A 16,125-nucleotide genomic window follows, 5' to 3' on the forward strand; every position below is an offset into this window, starting at 1 on the left:
TATCTTGATTGAGGCTTGGGTTACACAGGTGTGCACATTTGTCAAAATGCAACAATAGTACATTTCAGATTTGTGCATTTCCTTACATATACGTGTTATATCAAAAGAAAAAACTTGTAAACAAGTAATTTTCAATTAATGTTATATATGCTGAAGTATTTAAGGGAAAGTGTACTGATGCTTGCAATTTACTTTGAAATGCAGAAAAAATAAGATGAAAGGCTAAAAAGATGGAGAGATATATGATAATCAAGTATAATGATGGTAGAATTAGTAGCGAGCATACAAGTGCTCACTATAAAATTCTTTCAACTTTGCTGTGGATTTGAAAATTTGTAGACCTACCAGGGTCAGGAGGGGCAGAAGGGGAGAATTCCCCGCCTCAACATACACACACTGGCCCAGCCCAGTGAAAGCCCTGGGCCTGGGAATATGGCTGGAATACAATGTCCCTGCCTGACATCAAGATAAGCTTGACTCAAACCCTCATTCCCCACCTTGTGGGAGAATCCCATATCCTCCCCAAGATTCCCGGTATGTTTCCAAGGGAGGTTCACTCTAGCATGCTCACCTTTGCTTCGGCTGCCTGACATTGCCGAATTCTTGGGCTCTACGACCTATACTGCTATTGGACCACATTCTTTCATCTCAGCCCTGCTGGCCGTCCCCATGTGGCACTTAGTCACTCCTCTGATTTCCATGCAGGGAGAAAACACCAACCTAGTTGTACAAGGCATTCAAGTGTGTAGCACGCTTTACTGAATATATGGGAGGTGGAGGGGAGGGAAGTTATAGTCCGGATATGGATGACTTAGTGGAGAGAGGTGAGGGGCCCATGGTGTCCTTTGTGCTGGGAAGTCGTAAGAGAAAGTGTTTATTGTGTGATCTTTGTCTTGGGTCAGTCGGCTGCACCTCTGGGGGCCCTGACCATGAGCCAGAAGTGGGGACTTTCATTTTCTGCCCTGAGAATATCATTCCTATACTTGAGGAGCATCATCATGTGTCTTTGGATGTTGCAGCTACGTTGTCTCTCGGGCTCGGGTTCCCCTGTGCTTGGACTATGGCAGCAGCCACTTGGCTGGTCTCCTTGACTGCAGGCTCACTGCCTCCAGCCTGTCCTCCAGATTCTGTCACTCCCTCGTCCGAAGGCTTCTCTTGTCCCAGCCCTAATGAAAGAAAAGCGGAATGTTCCTGCCCCACCCCACCTTGTTCGTTGACTTGCTTCTGCTGGGGCCACGTAAGGGTCATGCTCTAACCAGTCTACCCCCAGATCTTTACTTGTGCCTGGGATGCCATACTTCCCTCTGATTATCATATAAGTACCGCACGCTAAGAGATTGTGCACTGGAGCTCCTCCCTCTGATTATCCTGTCCATCCTGGCTCACATGCTCCCCTCACCCCAGAAATTGTCCCCAGTGCTTTCTCCAGGCCTTCTCGTAGCTAGACAAAGATTCACCTTTCTTAAGATGCTGTCGTGGGGTTTGAAGGAAAGAAGACGAGTGCTCCTTGGATGTCCCCGTGGTGGTGAATTCAGCAGGGGAAGCGAAGCTGCAGAATGGAGCCTCGAGACCTACAGAAGCCATCATCTAGTGGGACCCACAGAGACCCCCAGGAGGGGGCCTCCTTCCCTGCACGGCCCCTGGGAAGTGAAGTTCAAGTTGAGCAGACAAGAAGGGCCTTGATCTTTACAAATGGAGGACAGGGGCCCAGGGCGGGAAGGCAGTGTCCTAGGCAGAAAGCCCTGCGCTGGAGAACGGGAACCTGGCCTTGGAACCCCACCTTTCTGAGGCTTCATTTCCTCACATATAAAATGCAGACAGTTGCACCTGTCTTGTCAGCATCATGGAATTATCCGGAGAGTTCGGTGGGATTCTGGATGCCCAATATTGTTGGGTCATTGTCATGGTTGACATTCACTAAGCATTCACTATGTGCCAGGCACTCTGTATTATTCATCCAGTCTTTACAATGACCATTGGTAATGGGATCTATTAATTGCCCCAACTTTACTGAGGAGGAAATTGAGGCAGAGAGGTTGAGTGACCTGCTTAAGTTCACAGAGTCTCAAAGAGGCAGACTCAGGATTTGAACACGGACCTTCTGGCACCAGAGCCCTTGCTTCCAGGCTCTGTGCCAAACTGAAGACCGTGGGGTTCAGTGGGCTTGAACCTGGGCATTCTGCTGCTTCCCAGTGAGTCATCTTTGTCATCAAGCTAATCCAGGTCTGTAGTTAGGCAGTTTCCTCGGCACTTCAGGTTCTGGACTCCTCATATTTCATGGGGTGAGGGCTCCCTACGCTCATCCAGCTTCTTGTGTGGCGTGTCAGATAATCACATACCATCCCAGAATCCTCAGCAATGGCTGGACCAGCCCTCATGCCCCAGAGTCAGGCTCTCTTTGCCCAGAGTATACTCTCACAGGGCATCTCACAGGACAGGGCCCTGTTCTGAGGGTGCCCACCATGCCCTCACTCTTCACCCACTAGGCAGGGTGGGTCCCTGGGGTTACATTTCTTCCACTGAGGAGCAGGATGGCATGGTGAATAGAACCTGGTTTGAATCCCAGATAAACTAATTCGAATCCTCGCATACAGCAGATGCTCAATCCACCCCTAGTTATTGGGACTGTTAGAAGTAGTAGAAGCTTCCATCATCTGTGTCCCTGGTCGACTGAGGAGTTCCCACTCTTTCATTCATTTATTTATTCATTCATTCATTCATTCAACAAATGGTTTTCAGTGCCTGCTAGATGCCAGGCCCTGTGCTAGACATTGGGATGGAGACAGGAGTTCATCAGACAAAATTCCTTGCCCCCCTGGAGCTTACATCCTGATGGAGGAGGCAAAATTCACAAGATAAGCACCATAAACAAGATGTTGGATTGTGATTAGTTCTGTGGAGAAAAATAAAGCAGGCAAAGAAGGATGAGGTGGAAGGCATTTCCATTTTAAATGCAATGGTCCGAAGACAACGTCGGAACAAAGCCTAGAGGGAGGCAAGGGAGCAAGCCACGCGGGCAACTGTGCAAGAGCTGCTTGGTGTCCCCGAGGGAGGCAGGCAAGCTGCTGCCACGCTGGGGGCGGGGCGGGGCGGTACACAGGGACCCACACTGGGGACCGGGCGGAACATAGGGACCGAGAGGAGTCAGACTCGGACCTGCAGGGCAGACATTCTTTTGTCACAGGAGCTTCCAGGCAAGTCAGGGTGGAGCCAGTGCTGTGGGGCGCTGCACCCAAGGAAAGGCAGGGCACGGAGCGTCCTAGAGGACGAGGTGTCTGAGTGGGATTCCAGAAGGCCAGGCAGGTGGGACGGGGCTGGAGGATAGTGGGCCACACTGACCCGGGGACACCTTCTAAAGGAGTTGGAGCTGTGTATAGCTCTTTGCCAGTTCTGGGACGAGGTGGAGGATGCTGGATGGATAACATGGACGCAATTAACTAATTAACTTCAACGGGATGGACCCGAGACTTGCACTTTTAGGGGACTAAAAGTTCAGGGTGGTTTCCTAGAAGAGGTGGCCTTGGAGCCGGACCTAGCTGACAGCGCAAGGTGGCTAGATGAAGACGGAGAGAGGGCCTCTGCCAGTGTAGCCGGACGCCCTGGACCCAGGTGCAGCGCTGTCAGGAAGTGCCTCTGATGGGGCAGCTTCACTGGCTCCTGGAGCCTGGATGAAAGGGTGGTTGTCCCCCTTCTTCAGGCAGCTCAGTCTCTGCTCCCTTACCCTGCCCCCGAGGAGGAGGAGGAGGAGGAGGAGGAGGAGGAGGAGGAGGAGGTGCTGTGGCGCTGATGGATATGCCGAGGCTGGACTGCTGCGCCCAGCACTGTCACCGTGCTTTCCCCGCGTACGCCGGAACCTGACACCCTGACCACTGAGGCATAAAAAACAGAGAATTGGAAGTCTCAGCCTGTCAGGCTGGGAGTGGCCCCCAGAGAGGCCTGGGGAGGAATGCACGTGTGTGTGTGTGTGTGTGTGTGTGTGTGTGTGTGTGTGAGCACGCGTGTGCGCTCTGCCTCTGCTTGCCTGTGGGAGTAGGGAGGTAGAGAAGAGGCCGGCTGGGCCCAGGGGTTGAGAGCAGCTGGCCCCTCAGGCCTGCTCTATTGTTCCGGCCACACCTGGCCAAACCCCGTGGGCCCTCCATTTGGCCCTAGGCTGCTAGGGGAAGAGCAGTGCGCTCATCCTGATATCTGGCTGGTCCCTTCGGAGGACTCCTGCCCTCTGGCCCTTTGGCATCCTTAAGAAGAATCTGGGAAGCTTGTTTGAGCTGAGAGTGGTCCCATGGGCTGTGTAACTCCCGCCACCACTGCCAGGGAGGGGCCCACGTGCTTTTTAAGCCACTCAGCAGGCAGCTGCTGATACAACCTGTGCTGGGCACTGGGAGACCCTGCGATGGGTCAGGCCCAAACCCTGTGTTCTGGGAGCCCCCGGCCACAGGGAGGAGATAGACAGCAAGGTGGTAAGGGAAGGAATTTTGAACTCCCTTCTTTATGACTGGCTGGTGGTAAAGAGGCGCTCCTGGGGCCTGAAGTGAGAGCACAGGGAGGTGCCAAACACAAGCATCACTGCTCCATGAGCAGCCGGACAAGAGGTAACCATCCTCAAGTCTCACCATGCCTCCCCACCTGGCACAGCTGCAGTTTCTGCCCGAGCACAGCTGCCCCTTCCCGAATGCCTAGAAGGCCCCCACCCGTTCCCTCTTCTGTGCTCCCCTAGACCTTTGGCTTGTCCCTTCATTTTAGCAAAGTACCATCTGCCTCCTCCTGACAGAGGGCCTGACTTTGTGTCTCATCTTTTCCATTGGCTGAAGCCCGAGAGTAGCCACCTCTGCGTTCTCAGCACAGAGGACCAGCTTAGAGTTGAGGTCACCTTTGGTTTCTTGGTCCAGAGTCGCTCAGGAAATGCATGGGAAGTGGAACTAAATCTCACTGTGGTCCTGGAGTGGCCTCTGGAAGGGCTGAGAACCAGGCAGTCTAGAGCTTTGAACTTGGGTGGGTGTATCGAGGTCATTTTATGAGAGACCCTTGGCATCAGTCTCCTCACCTGCAAAATGGGCCAATAATTCCAGGGGACACCTAGTATGTGATAGTTCCGTGTGAGGGGCTGGTGTTCACTTCTACTAATAAGAAAAAGGTTGTGGGGGAAATCTAGACCATGCCAGTGACAGTTGTTCACTTAATAAGGGTGTGGACTAGACTTGCTTTATTGGTTACAAAAGTACCTGGAGTTTATGTAAAAGGTGAATGTCATTGGCATTTTTCAAACCTGCTTTGACATTTGGTTCCTGTTTCTCTCCGCCCACCCCATGCAGGAAGTGAGTTTTCTGGGAGCCCCTACAGCCACCCTCAGTATCCCTCCTACAATGACTCCTGGAGGTTTCCCAACCCGGGGCTACTTGGTGAGTACTGGAGAAGACCCTGCGGGGCCCTGGGCCATCGGCTGCCCCATCAGGCCTCCTCGGTGGGCCAGGGTCCCTCGACAGCCTGAGACCCGGTCATGAGGTGGGGTAGGAAGCTCGCCCCAGACACATGCACTATGAGAGTTGTTCTGGGGCCTTAGGACAATAAACATCACTCCAGGCTGCTTGGGCTCTTCTCCTTTCCCCTTATGGTGGATAAGGGGAAATGGCACAAAAGGAGAACAAAGACAAAAAGGGCACTGAGGCAGGAAGAGGAAGGTAGGGAAAGTGCCTGCCCAAGAGTAACTTATATTTCTTAAGACTCATGGAATATTCAGATGAGAAACCTCTACATAAGAGGCAGAAAAGAGGCCAACTCAGATTGACGGGTAGTAGCTACCTGTCTTCATAAGTGTTCTGAGGCCTATGGATTGATTGGTGGGTGATATCTGCCATGGACATCACCACAGCCAGCTCCATTGGAAACTGGTTTGCCCTGTGGCTGAAGGCCTGCCAAGGCATGCCACTGAGCTCAGTTGGTGCCCAACCTTTCTTTGCCCAGGCCTCAGTCTGGCTGATTGTCCATGCCTGGGGCCAGCTTGATCGGTGAACGTTATCAAGATATTTGGGCCAAACGAAAGACCAAAAGGCCAAGGAGAGCCTTTTGTCTTGTTGAAATGAACTGGTAGGAAACCAGTGTGCCAGCCGGAGCTGAAGGTTCTGGATCCTGAAGCAAGAGCCTAGGGCTGTAAATGTCACTCACTACTTGGGGCTAGAGCCAGCCAATCTGCTTGCAGACAGAACTCTGATCCCTCCCTGAAGCAGTTAACCAGAGAATTCCCTCAAAGGCCAGGCACGGAAGGGCCTCTGATACTATCCAGGTTTGTCTCCAGCTTAACAGAGCCTGCTTAAGTAAGAACCTGTTAATTCCCTAGATCCTGAATTATCTTAGGACTGAGAACCATAGACTTCATCAGAAAAGCAAGAACCCAGTGTCTTCAAACTCGGCAGGAGGGTTTACGCTCAAGCAGCCCTGGGGGTGTGGCTAGGTGTTGTTCCTGGCCGTGTGTCCCACTCTTGTCTCTTTGGTCCTTCCAGAGATTCTGCAACCCACAGGGTATATGGCACCAAGGAGGCCTGGGCCAAGCTGTGGGAAGGGTTTCAAGTGATGAGGATGTGACCCCCAGGAAGTCATGTTGACCTAGGACCTCCTCATATGGCTGTGCACTGCCCAAGGGGCAAAATGGGGCTGAAGTTCAGCCCATGTATGGCACAGGAGCTGCCTGCCCAGTCAGAGGGGTGGTGACCCAGCATCCTTGGTAGGGGAGTCAAGGGTGGGTGCAACGGGGCAGGCAGGGCAGGAGGCAGGAAGAAAGGCAGCAGTGGTCAGTTAGGATTAGAATGGGAGTGCCTGTGGCTGCTGTAAAGGGATTAGAGAGCTAGTGGGAGCCCCGCGCGACTGTGTCAAGAAGTAAATTGATGATAATGTGAATTAGAGAAGAAAAATGACAGAAGAAAGGACAAGTTTATTCTAGATGGAGGTCTAATGGGCACCAGGAAGACAGAGTGCTCTGTGAAGTGATGTTTTCATTTCTCACGGTAAATGCAAGCGTTTTTGATTTCGCTGCGGAGACTTCGTGCTGAGGCCGCTGGACAGCCTGGCCAAGAGATTAGACTTTGAGAGGAGAGGGAGCCAGAGCCGAGGGCAAGAGGTGGTCGGTGGGGGAGCGACTTGGAGGGCCAAGTCGAGGTCCTCTGAGGAAGCTTATTTCCATTTCCTGTTCCTTGTGGGAGCAGCCCCTATGGTTTTCTTGCTCCTGTGCCATGCCCAGGCCTGCAGAGATGGCGTGCGCGTGTGCGCGCGCACACACGCACACGCACACCCTCACTTGGGTACATCTGAAGGCAGGACGCAGGGCTGGCATTACAGATGCTGTGTGGGTGACTGTTCCCACACCGTCCTCATCCCACAGAGGAGAGAAAGCAGACGTTGACAGTGTCTCTGAGTCAAGGCTCTGACTAGGCAGGTGACAGGGGGTAGCAAAAAAAATCCGTCTCTGGAAATACTTAGGCGTGAGATTGGAACTGCACAGCAAGGCATTGCTGCCTGAGCCACACTGCCTTCCTGCGGGTCCGGGGGAGGGAGTAGTGTATCTCTGCTCACTGGGGCTGGGTTTGGAGGGGCAGTGGCACATGCTACAGTGCCTCCCCGAATCTAGTCTCTTTGTGCCTCAGCTTCTTCCTCTGCTAAATAAGGACAACACTTGCTCCTTCCTGATAGAATTGTTGTGGAAATTAAAACAGTTAATGAATATAAAGTGCTTAGAAAAGCACCCTCATATCCTTATGTCATGGTGCCCTCATATAGCCCTTACTGTGACCCCCTTTTACAGAGAAGAAAACTGAGGTTCAGGGGAGTCTTAAAGCTACTTGTTCAAGGTCATTCAGCCAAGAGTGATAGAGCCTGTCTGACTGGCAATCTCCAGGCCTTGATGCCCAGTTATGGTATCTAGAATAAATGCCAGTATTGGTTTGGATTTGGGTGAGATTTCCTAATCCTCCCGTGGGGAATTAAGAAGCTGGCTTTTCCCACCCCAGCAGGCACGTGGTCTACAATGGCTCGCAGGGCCCTAGCTGCCGTGTGCTTGGATAAGCACGGTCCTCCAGCCTCGGTCAAGTGTACAGGCTGTGAGCTATGTCTGGTGGGAAGAGTCCCGAGCCAGGGGCAGACAACCTGAATTCCAGGCCAGGCTCTAGCACTGAGAGGCTCTATGGCTTTGAGCACATGACATTGGTTTGTTGAGCCTCAGTTTTCCTGCCTGTAAAAGGAGAAGATGGCCTAGCGTCTCTAACCTCTGTAGTTCTAAGAATCTGCTGGTCACCTGGAGCCCTTTCATACTCTTTCATCTGTAGGGAGGAGTTTGAGCACAAGGCAGGCTCCTGGAGGCCCCATCTAAAGTGCCTAGTCAAATAAAGCAGCCCAGAGACAGCGGGAGGAACCCAGTATGCACAGGGCCCTCACCTTGGCCCTGTCCAGAGGTTGCAGCAGGCAGGCTGCACCCAGCCTGACCCACCTCCTCCAGGAAGCCTGCTAGCATAAGCTTATGTTCCTGAGCTCTTTTCTCAGAGCTGCAATCCCCTCCTGCCTCTGACCATTGGACTCGAGTATGAGGCTGCGGGCACAGCCTCGCCCTTCAACCTCCATGCCCTCTTCTCTGTCTTCCAGGCTCCCCGTACTATTACAGCGCTGCTGCCCGAGGAGCTGCCCCCCCGGCAGCCGCCACTGCCTACGACCGTCACTGACCCTCGGAGCCAGGCAGATGCCAAGCACTTATGACACATATCACTGAGGGCGATAGCCTCCCAGGCCCCTCCAAAGGCAGCCAGAGGGGCCCAATGAGATCATCCCCCAGCCGCTCCCCCCACTCACCTGAAAACTTCATCCCTCCCTTTTCCTGCCAGGGCCTCTGGGGTTCTGTGATAGGGCTGCTAGACTTCTGGACACCTATCCATTTCTGAGAGTCAATCGATGAGCTCCTCCTCACTGTGACGAGGTGTCCACAAACCAAAAGACTGTTCTGCGGACAACTGCAGCCCCAGCCCAGCCTGCCAGCCCCCCAGCTGCCTTTCCTGCCCCAGGCCTGGCAGGAGAGCTTGCTAGCGTCACTTCTACAGCACCTGTGTAAATACCTTTTTGCTTTTTTATGGTTCTGAGGTCCACCTGAGCAGACCGCCCACCCATTATGTGTTCAGCACTTCCAATGTGTCCCAGGATGTCTTAGACCTGTGTGCAGAGGGTCCCCTCTGCCCTGGGTGCCCCCAAAGAGTGAGCTTGAGGTTACTTGTGAGACCGAAGGTGCCTACCTCGGGGCTCCAGCCTCCCGCTCATTGCTATTTCTTTCATGTCTTGACTAGGAGTCTCACTGGGCTTGTTACGCTCCAAGTCCCCACCCCTGAGACTCCTCCTCAAGAGAAACATGCTTTGGGAAGACACCCTGGCTTCTTGCCTCCATTTCCCTGGCCTGAATACAGTGCGAACAGCTCTTTTTCATATAACAAAGGACTCAAAGAACTGTCTGGGAGATCCCTCAGCTACTGTTCTAAAGTAAGGTGCCATCTGAGATGCTGATTGCATGGTGGACTTTGAATGTTAGGGCTGGATGGGACTCAGGAGATCATGGTCCAAGGTGGGGCCTGAGGCTCTCCTGATCCCCCAGCCCCTGGAACCGCTCACCTAAACTGCGATGTGTTTCTGAGGCGTTCCCAGGCTCCAGTCATTTTGGATACCTACCATGGACACTGCCCCCTCCTCCAGGATCCCAGCAAGTGGATTCTGGGCAAGCCTGTCCCTGCCATGTAGACAGTAATTAACGAAGAGGACTTTGCCTGCACCGAAGACCACACACATCTGCCACAGTCAGCTAGAACTTCCCGATCAGCCTTTCCCTGTCCTTGTGGAGCCTAGCATGCAGCTGGGAATGAAGGTACCCGGGTGGGCGAAGATGCCTAACTTTGCATAGTGGGTATCCGCCTGTTGACACAAGGGGCCTTGATGGTCAGGGCCTCGGGAGCTTGGAGGAGGAGTTGGAGAAATCACTGTGGGCCGAAGTGGTCAGAAAAAGGAGTCTGGGAGAATTTGGGGCACAGAGAAAGGTCTCCTGGGAGAGGGGCAGGACAGGCAGTGAAGAACAGGTGGCAAACTGGGAGTGGTCTTGAGACGGGGGTGCCGGAGGCCACCGTCTCTTTGCCTGGGGCCTCAATTCCATGCACAGTCTGTCTCTCTTGCCAACTCACAACAGCCAGGTAGAGGCTCTGTCCAAATCTTGGCTGAATTATACCAATGACAGGGGACTTCACCATCTCATGTGACAGTGTCTCTGATGTCTGCATGTCACCATGTTGGTGGAGAGCTGGGGCAGAGAGAGCCCACACTTGAGATTATTGGCCCTGAGAGATCTTGTCCTGGCGATACCTCTGCCTTGTCGTAGGACCTCAGACAAGACCCTTCACTTGTCTGAACCTCACTTGCCTTGGTGCAGCATGGTCACCCGCAGAGTCACCCGGCAGCTCTCTCCTTCCTTCCTCACTCCCAGGAAGCTGGGGCAGGCCCTCCACTGCTGAGCAAGCATGTAGGGGCAGGCACCCGAATCTCGCTAATATTTGGACCAACAGGGAAACGGGAGCGCCCAGAGAGGTGGGGATGAGCCTTGAGGAAGACCTAGTCCACTTCCCCTTAGTGGAAACTGTGGTCCAGCTGGGGGAAACCCAGGACCACACAGGGAGACAGAGTAGACCTCTGGCCACCACCAAGTGTTTTACCCCAATACCCCTGCAAGGTGGTGGGACAAAAGAGGAAACTGAGGCCCAGCAAGGTAGAGTCCCCAGGCAGTGACTGGCAGAAGTGAGGCTGGGTCTCAGCTTCTAAGCCTTGGCACGTGGTGGAGCTCTCATCCCTGGGGAGAGAAGCAGACAGTGAGAGCAGCAGGAAATGGTTCTCAGCCCACTGCCCCAGACGGGGTGTCCTGGGGCTGTTAGAACTGCTGAGGAAGCCTGTTCACCCAGGGTCGGGGTGGAACTGGTAAGCACACCCACTCCCCTGGAACCTGCTGTGCAAAGAAGGGAGGTAGTTGAAGCCAGAGCCTGCCTCTGGGAGCCAGGACTGGCTCGAGCCCCCACCTGCCAGGCAAGGCAGGAGAAGGTATGTGATCTGGCCTTTTGCTCCCTCCTTCTTCAGGAAGTTGTGGGTGGGTTCGGAGGTCTGCAGCACAAGCCTCTTGGCCTCTTGCACCCGCACCCGCATCCTTGGATCCTGGTCCCTCTTGTGGTCTCAGGCTGTTAGAGAGAGGTCTACCTTCCCTCAACCGGCTGCCAAAGGCACATATCACCCTTCCTCAGTAAAGCCCACATGGGCCCATGTGTGCCCCTCAGCTCATCCTGTTCCTTCTCAGCCCTGTGATGAGCTCCCTCCATGCCCTTCCTCTCTCCCCCGAGGCTCTGCTCGTCCTCAGATTGCATTCGTATTTATTTGACAGCCACTCGGTTGCTGGGCTGCCAGGCAGAAGAAGCACAAGAGCACACAATGTACACGCACAGTCTCACACTCGTACCTCCTTCTCACCCGCTGAGTTCCCACGCTGCTTGGCAAAGCCGCCTGGGAGACTGGAGAGGAAGGTGCCATAGGACACCAGCCCCCGATGCCAGAGAATTCCGAATGGAAAACACAAGGCCGGGGCTTTCACCAGCATCACAGCAGGAAGCCCAGGGTGTTCCTCCACGGGCCTTCAGTCCCGTGTTCTAGCTCTGACTTTTTGAAAAGGACATTATGGATTTTATGAAAAAAGTTCATACCCTTAGTCTAGCTCCAGCCTAGAAAAACTTGATGACATATCAAAGCCACATCCCTTTCCCAAGTTTCCTTGGTTACAGTTAGCCCTTTCATAACTGTTGTGTGTACAGTGCTTTGCAATCCTTGACCATCCCCTGGGACAATCATGGTGCCCGTTTTACAGATGGGAAGATTGAGAGTTGGGGCTCACCGGGCAAAATAGAGAGGAAGCGAATTGTTAGATATTAGATCTCTTAGCCCCATTCTCTCTCCACAGAATCATGCTCCTGTCATGGGAGAGTATGACTTAGAGATACTTTTTAACCCCCTAAAAAACTCCCAGACCCACAAGGAGGAAAGAAAGAACAGGAGCCAGGGGCTGGCCTGACAGGCCTGAAAGTTGGTGGCTTCGCTGGTCTAACTTGATTCTCATTAACGCGGAAACCTGCAAAGTCTTTGCCCAGATTCACACCAATGCTTCTGTCTCATCCAGACTCTATTCCTGCTGTGCCCTGAGGCTCAGAGGGCATTGGAGCTCATCCAGCCCACACCACAAGCCCTGACAAGGCCTGAAGACGGGCCCAGCTCTTGACTCTCGAGGTCTAGGGCTCCAGTGTCATAAGATACCCCCTCACTCTTTTCTTTATCCTTTCTGCTGTGGATCAGACTCCAGGCCTGGCTATAATAATATTTAGAAGTACCTGAGCAAGGCCATCGGGGCCACTGGGGTGCCCACAGGCCTAGGAAACACAGATCACAATCTCGAGAGCCCTGAACTAACTGCTTCCTGGGCCATGCAGGTGAGGTAATCCTGCCACTTGGTCAGGGCACAAGGCAGCATGGATGATGGGACCCGAGACTCAAAGAGTGCTTACCCCCTCCAATAGCATTCACATGCGAAAGCTCTATCAGCCAAAACAATATGCCCGTGGGCCACTGGCCACCAGCTCGTGACCCCCAGGCCTTGTCTAGTGCCCCTTTCTTCTTTGCCTCCTCGCTTTTCATTGCAGTTTTGGGGGAGATAGGAGCCCAGATTGATGAGCTTCAGATTGTCCAGCCCCGGGTCCCTGCCCCCCTCCCTTGCCATCCTGGGCTCTTGCAGACCGTTTTGGCTTTGAAGGTAGGTGAGGTTGAATGTCAGAGGTGGGGGTGGGGGACTGTTGGCATTGAGGGTAGGTTAGTGCTGCTGGGGCCTTTTGCATGTGCAGGGAAAAGCCCCAGATGCAACCACAGGGCACTGAGGGGTGAAATCCCTTTATGAGAAGTCACTTCCCCAGAGCAACTTCCCTGCCTTTGGCAGTCCCTGGCATCAGACACCCACTTCTGGATGACATTTCAGATAGAATTTAGCTCCAAGACATAGGGAGCAAATCTTAAAAACAAACCAAGCACTCCTGACAAATACCTGGAAACAAGATATGTCTAAGACTGAGCTGCCCTGAGGGTAGAGAAAAATCCAGGTGCAGGGATAGACCAGGCCCAGGCTGGAGTGGGCGATCTCGCCACACCCGGGCAGCCCTGCTCAGCGGCCAGCTCTGCAGCCTTGGCCTTGTCTCCCATCTGGGAGCCTGCCTCTGATGGTTTCCAGGCGCACACAGCAACACTCCTGGAGAATTTATTCCTTTAGTTCTTTTGGCCTCGGAGAGGTCCAAGGCAAGTGCATTTCTTGAAAGGTAACAAAGTACATTATTGGGAAGTTGGACAGTCAGGCCATGACTCCTAGCTGGCAGTCTGCCCCACCTCCTGGCAGCCCCTTCAGCCCCTTGTCCCCTGATGTCCCCCATACCTCAGGATTCCCTCTTGCATATTCATGGTGGAAGCAGAGTGTTGATCTGAACTTCCCCACTGTCAGCTCACGGCTGTGCCTCCAAAGTGGCGGCCAGGTCCCCAGGGACTGTGGCAGAGGACTAAAAGCAAGTCCCTGGCTGGCCTGATCTCCTGACGAGGGGGCTACGCTTCTCCTTCACAGCTGTTTGCTGGGAGCAGGAAGGCACCAGCCTTCCTTTCATCCGCTGTAATCTTCAGTACCGGGGTCCTCCTGGAACCCCCCCCTCCTAGAATCAAAGGGGACCTCAGAGTTCTAGAGTTTCAGTCCATGTGTTCCCAAGGGTCCCGTCGAGCCCATCTCTGAGTCGGAGGTAAACATTACCACCCTACAGTGAGTCTAGATATTCTTCTTCCCATTTCTTAGATTCCTGAGCGGTTCAAGGATAAAATGCAGCTGTTTATTTATTGAAAGAATCTCGACGAATTCTAAAATGGAGTTGGTCTCGGGTAGTGTGTCGGCCTGTGGGCAGGAGAGCGCGAGCAGGAATCTGCCCTCCACTTGGGCAGCTCTGAGCATGGTGCCAGAGGGCAGTATGGGGAACAGCAGTGGGGGGCGACTCGGGGTTTATGAACCCCCTCCCAACACTGAGGCCTGGCTGGAGAAGGCTAAACTATAGTCCTACCCACCCCAACCCTCGGGCCCACCCTATCCTGTGACTATGGCCACCGGGCGCCCCTTATCCCCCAAATCACCATGTTTGTGGCCATGCCCTTCATCGTCTCCAAAAGCGCCATTAAGAGCAAGTGATTTTGGATGATGGGTTTTGATTTACGAATGGTGCACTTCCCTTGGAGTGGAACAGAAAGGAAACCATGTAATGGCTCCCTTACTTTCAAGCATGAATACATTTTAATGAAACTGTTTTATTGTATTTGAGGAAATGGAGAGTCCAACATTCCAACCAATCAATAGCCAATTAATTGCTATAAAGCTAAAAAGAAAATAAATAAGTCCTGAGTCTATTTGAAACATGCTGCAAAGCTCCGAGACTCCATATCTGGCCTTCCCCTCCACACGTGTGCATTGAGAGTATGTACACGCACATGTGCACACACCCACACCTCAGATGCACTTGAAACTCAGAGAAAGCGCTGAGTCTTCTCATACCAGTTCTTGCCTGCTTTCCTTGCCTTTGGTCAGAGAAGGTGAGCAGACCTGGCAGCAGCCTGTCCTGAGGCTCAGGAAGAGGCAGGCCTGTCCCTTGGCCCCCAGCCGCCGGCGCAGTGTGGGGTAGTGGGCTCTGAGGGCCCCACTTCTTGGCCTCAGCTGCTTGGCCTCCAAGTGTAAGTTGAGGGTGGAAATCTGACTCGGGTTTTACCCTGACTCTTGCTGAAAGATGGTGCCCTGGTGTTTCACCCTCTAGTGGCCTTTGGACATTGAGTATTTGTAGAAACGCAGATTTCATTGCAAATGGAACTCTTTGCCAGGAAGACACGTGGATTTTGCTTTTCATTCTTTGAGACAGTTGACTTTGTCTTAGGGACTGAACTTCCAGCATCAAAGAACTACATATCTACTGTATCCGCCAAAGTTTGTGATGCCTGCATAGACGCTTACTTGTAAAAAAAAAAAAAAAAAAAAAAAAAGTACAAAAAACCAACAACAAAAAAAACACAATTGAATTGCCTTTGAAAGTGGGAGATGATCTGTCTCCAGCAGATTGAAAAAAAATTGCTTCTTAAAAATGTGTATGTTTTGTATTCTTTTTTTCTAGTAGAAATAACTGACTGGAAATATTGGTGGTTTTTTTCTTTAGTGACGTGTGTTGATTTTGTGTGTAATAATATTTGAATGTAATTACAGCAGTGCCAATTTGCCAAAGATATTGGACATATTTTTCTTTTGTTGGGAGGAGGGCAGGGGTTGGGGGTGGGATTTGGGAGAATACAGGGATGGAGTTTGGGTTTAATTTTTAAACTTTCTTTTCTCGTCAAACCTGGAATTTGTGGTTTTATTCTAAGTTAAATGGTTGACTGCAACACTTTTATTTTAGATTAGTTGGAGAAACTTGCAATAAGATTGGCGTAGTTTCAATATCTGTGTGTCTTTTCATGAGTGACTGTTACTTGTGAAGAATTGATTTTATGTAACCTTTATGTGAAATAATTATTTGTAAATATTTGCCATAATTTTATTGGTTCCTAAAATAAAAGTAATTTTTTAAGTTCAAAAAAAAGAGTTTACTCTCGTTTGTTTTTACAACTTCATAGATGGTCTTCGGCAACTTTGACAAAGCCGCATGGGAGTTGTGGGAATTTTATTGGCTCCCTGGATGAAATTGGGGTCAAAACAAATTTGCGCAACTAGAATGGTGTGCTGTGGCTTTGAACTGTGGCCTGGGCAGGGGCAGGAGGGTCAAGGTCCCTCCCTGGAGAGGCTGCAGGCAAGCTCCCAGCAGGAGCAATGGTTGAGCCGCCACCTTGAATTTGACTCCTGGCTCTGATACTCACTGGCTGCTGAATCTTGGCTATGTAATGTAATCTAAACCTCGTTAGCTCTAATATGGTCAGTAACATCCACCTCATTCATTCATTCAACAAATAGTTGCTGAGCATCTACTCTGTCCCTAGCACTGGGGA

General features: G+C 52.1%; 1 protein-coding gene across 4 annotated transcripts in view; it reads left to right on the forward strand.

Annotated features, from left to right (window-relative positions):
• Positions 1-15,132, forward strand: part of PAX5 (paired box 5) — a 169,840-nt gene extending 154,708 nt beyond the window's left edge. For all 4 annotated transcript variants that reach the window (XM_036238530.1, XM_016130273.2, XM_016130275.2 and 1 more), the window contains 2 exons: positions 5,307-5,393; positions 8,620-15,132. In XM_036238530.1, coding sequence (XP_036094423.1) covers positions 5,307-5,393; positions 8,620-8,696 — 164 coding nt within the window. In that variant the 3' untranslated portion in view covers positions 8,697-15,132. The remainder of the gene's footprint in view (positions 1-5,306; positions 5,394-8,619) is intronic.
• The last annotated feature ends 993 nt before the right edge of the window (positions 15,133-16,125 follow it).

This window comes from Rousettus aegyptiacus, unplaced genomic scaffold (genome assembly GCF_014176215.1).
Source record: "Rousettus aegyptiacus isolate mRouAeg1 unplaced genomic scaffold, mRouAeg1.p scaffold_m13_p_3, whole genome shotgun sequence".
NCBI classification, from domain to species: Eukaryota; Metazoa; Chordata; class Mammalia; order Chiroptera; family Pteropodidae; genus Rousettus; species Rousettus aegyptiacus.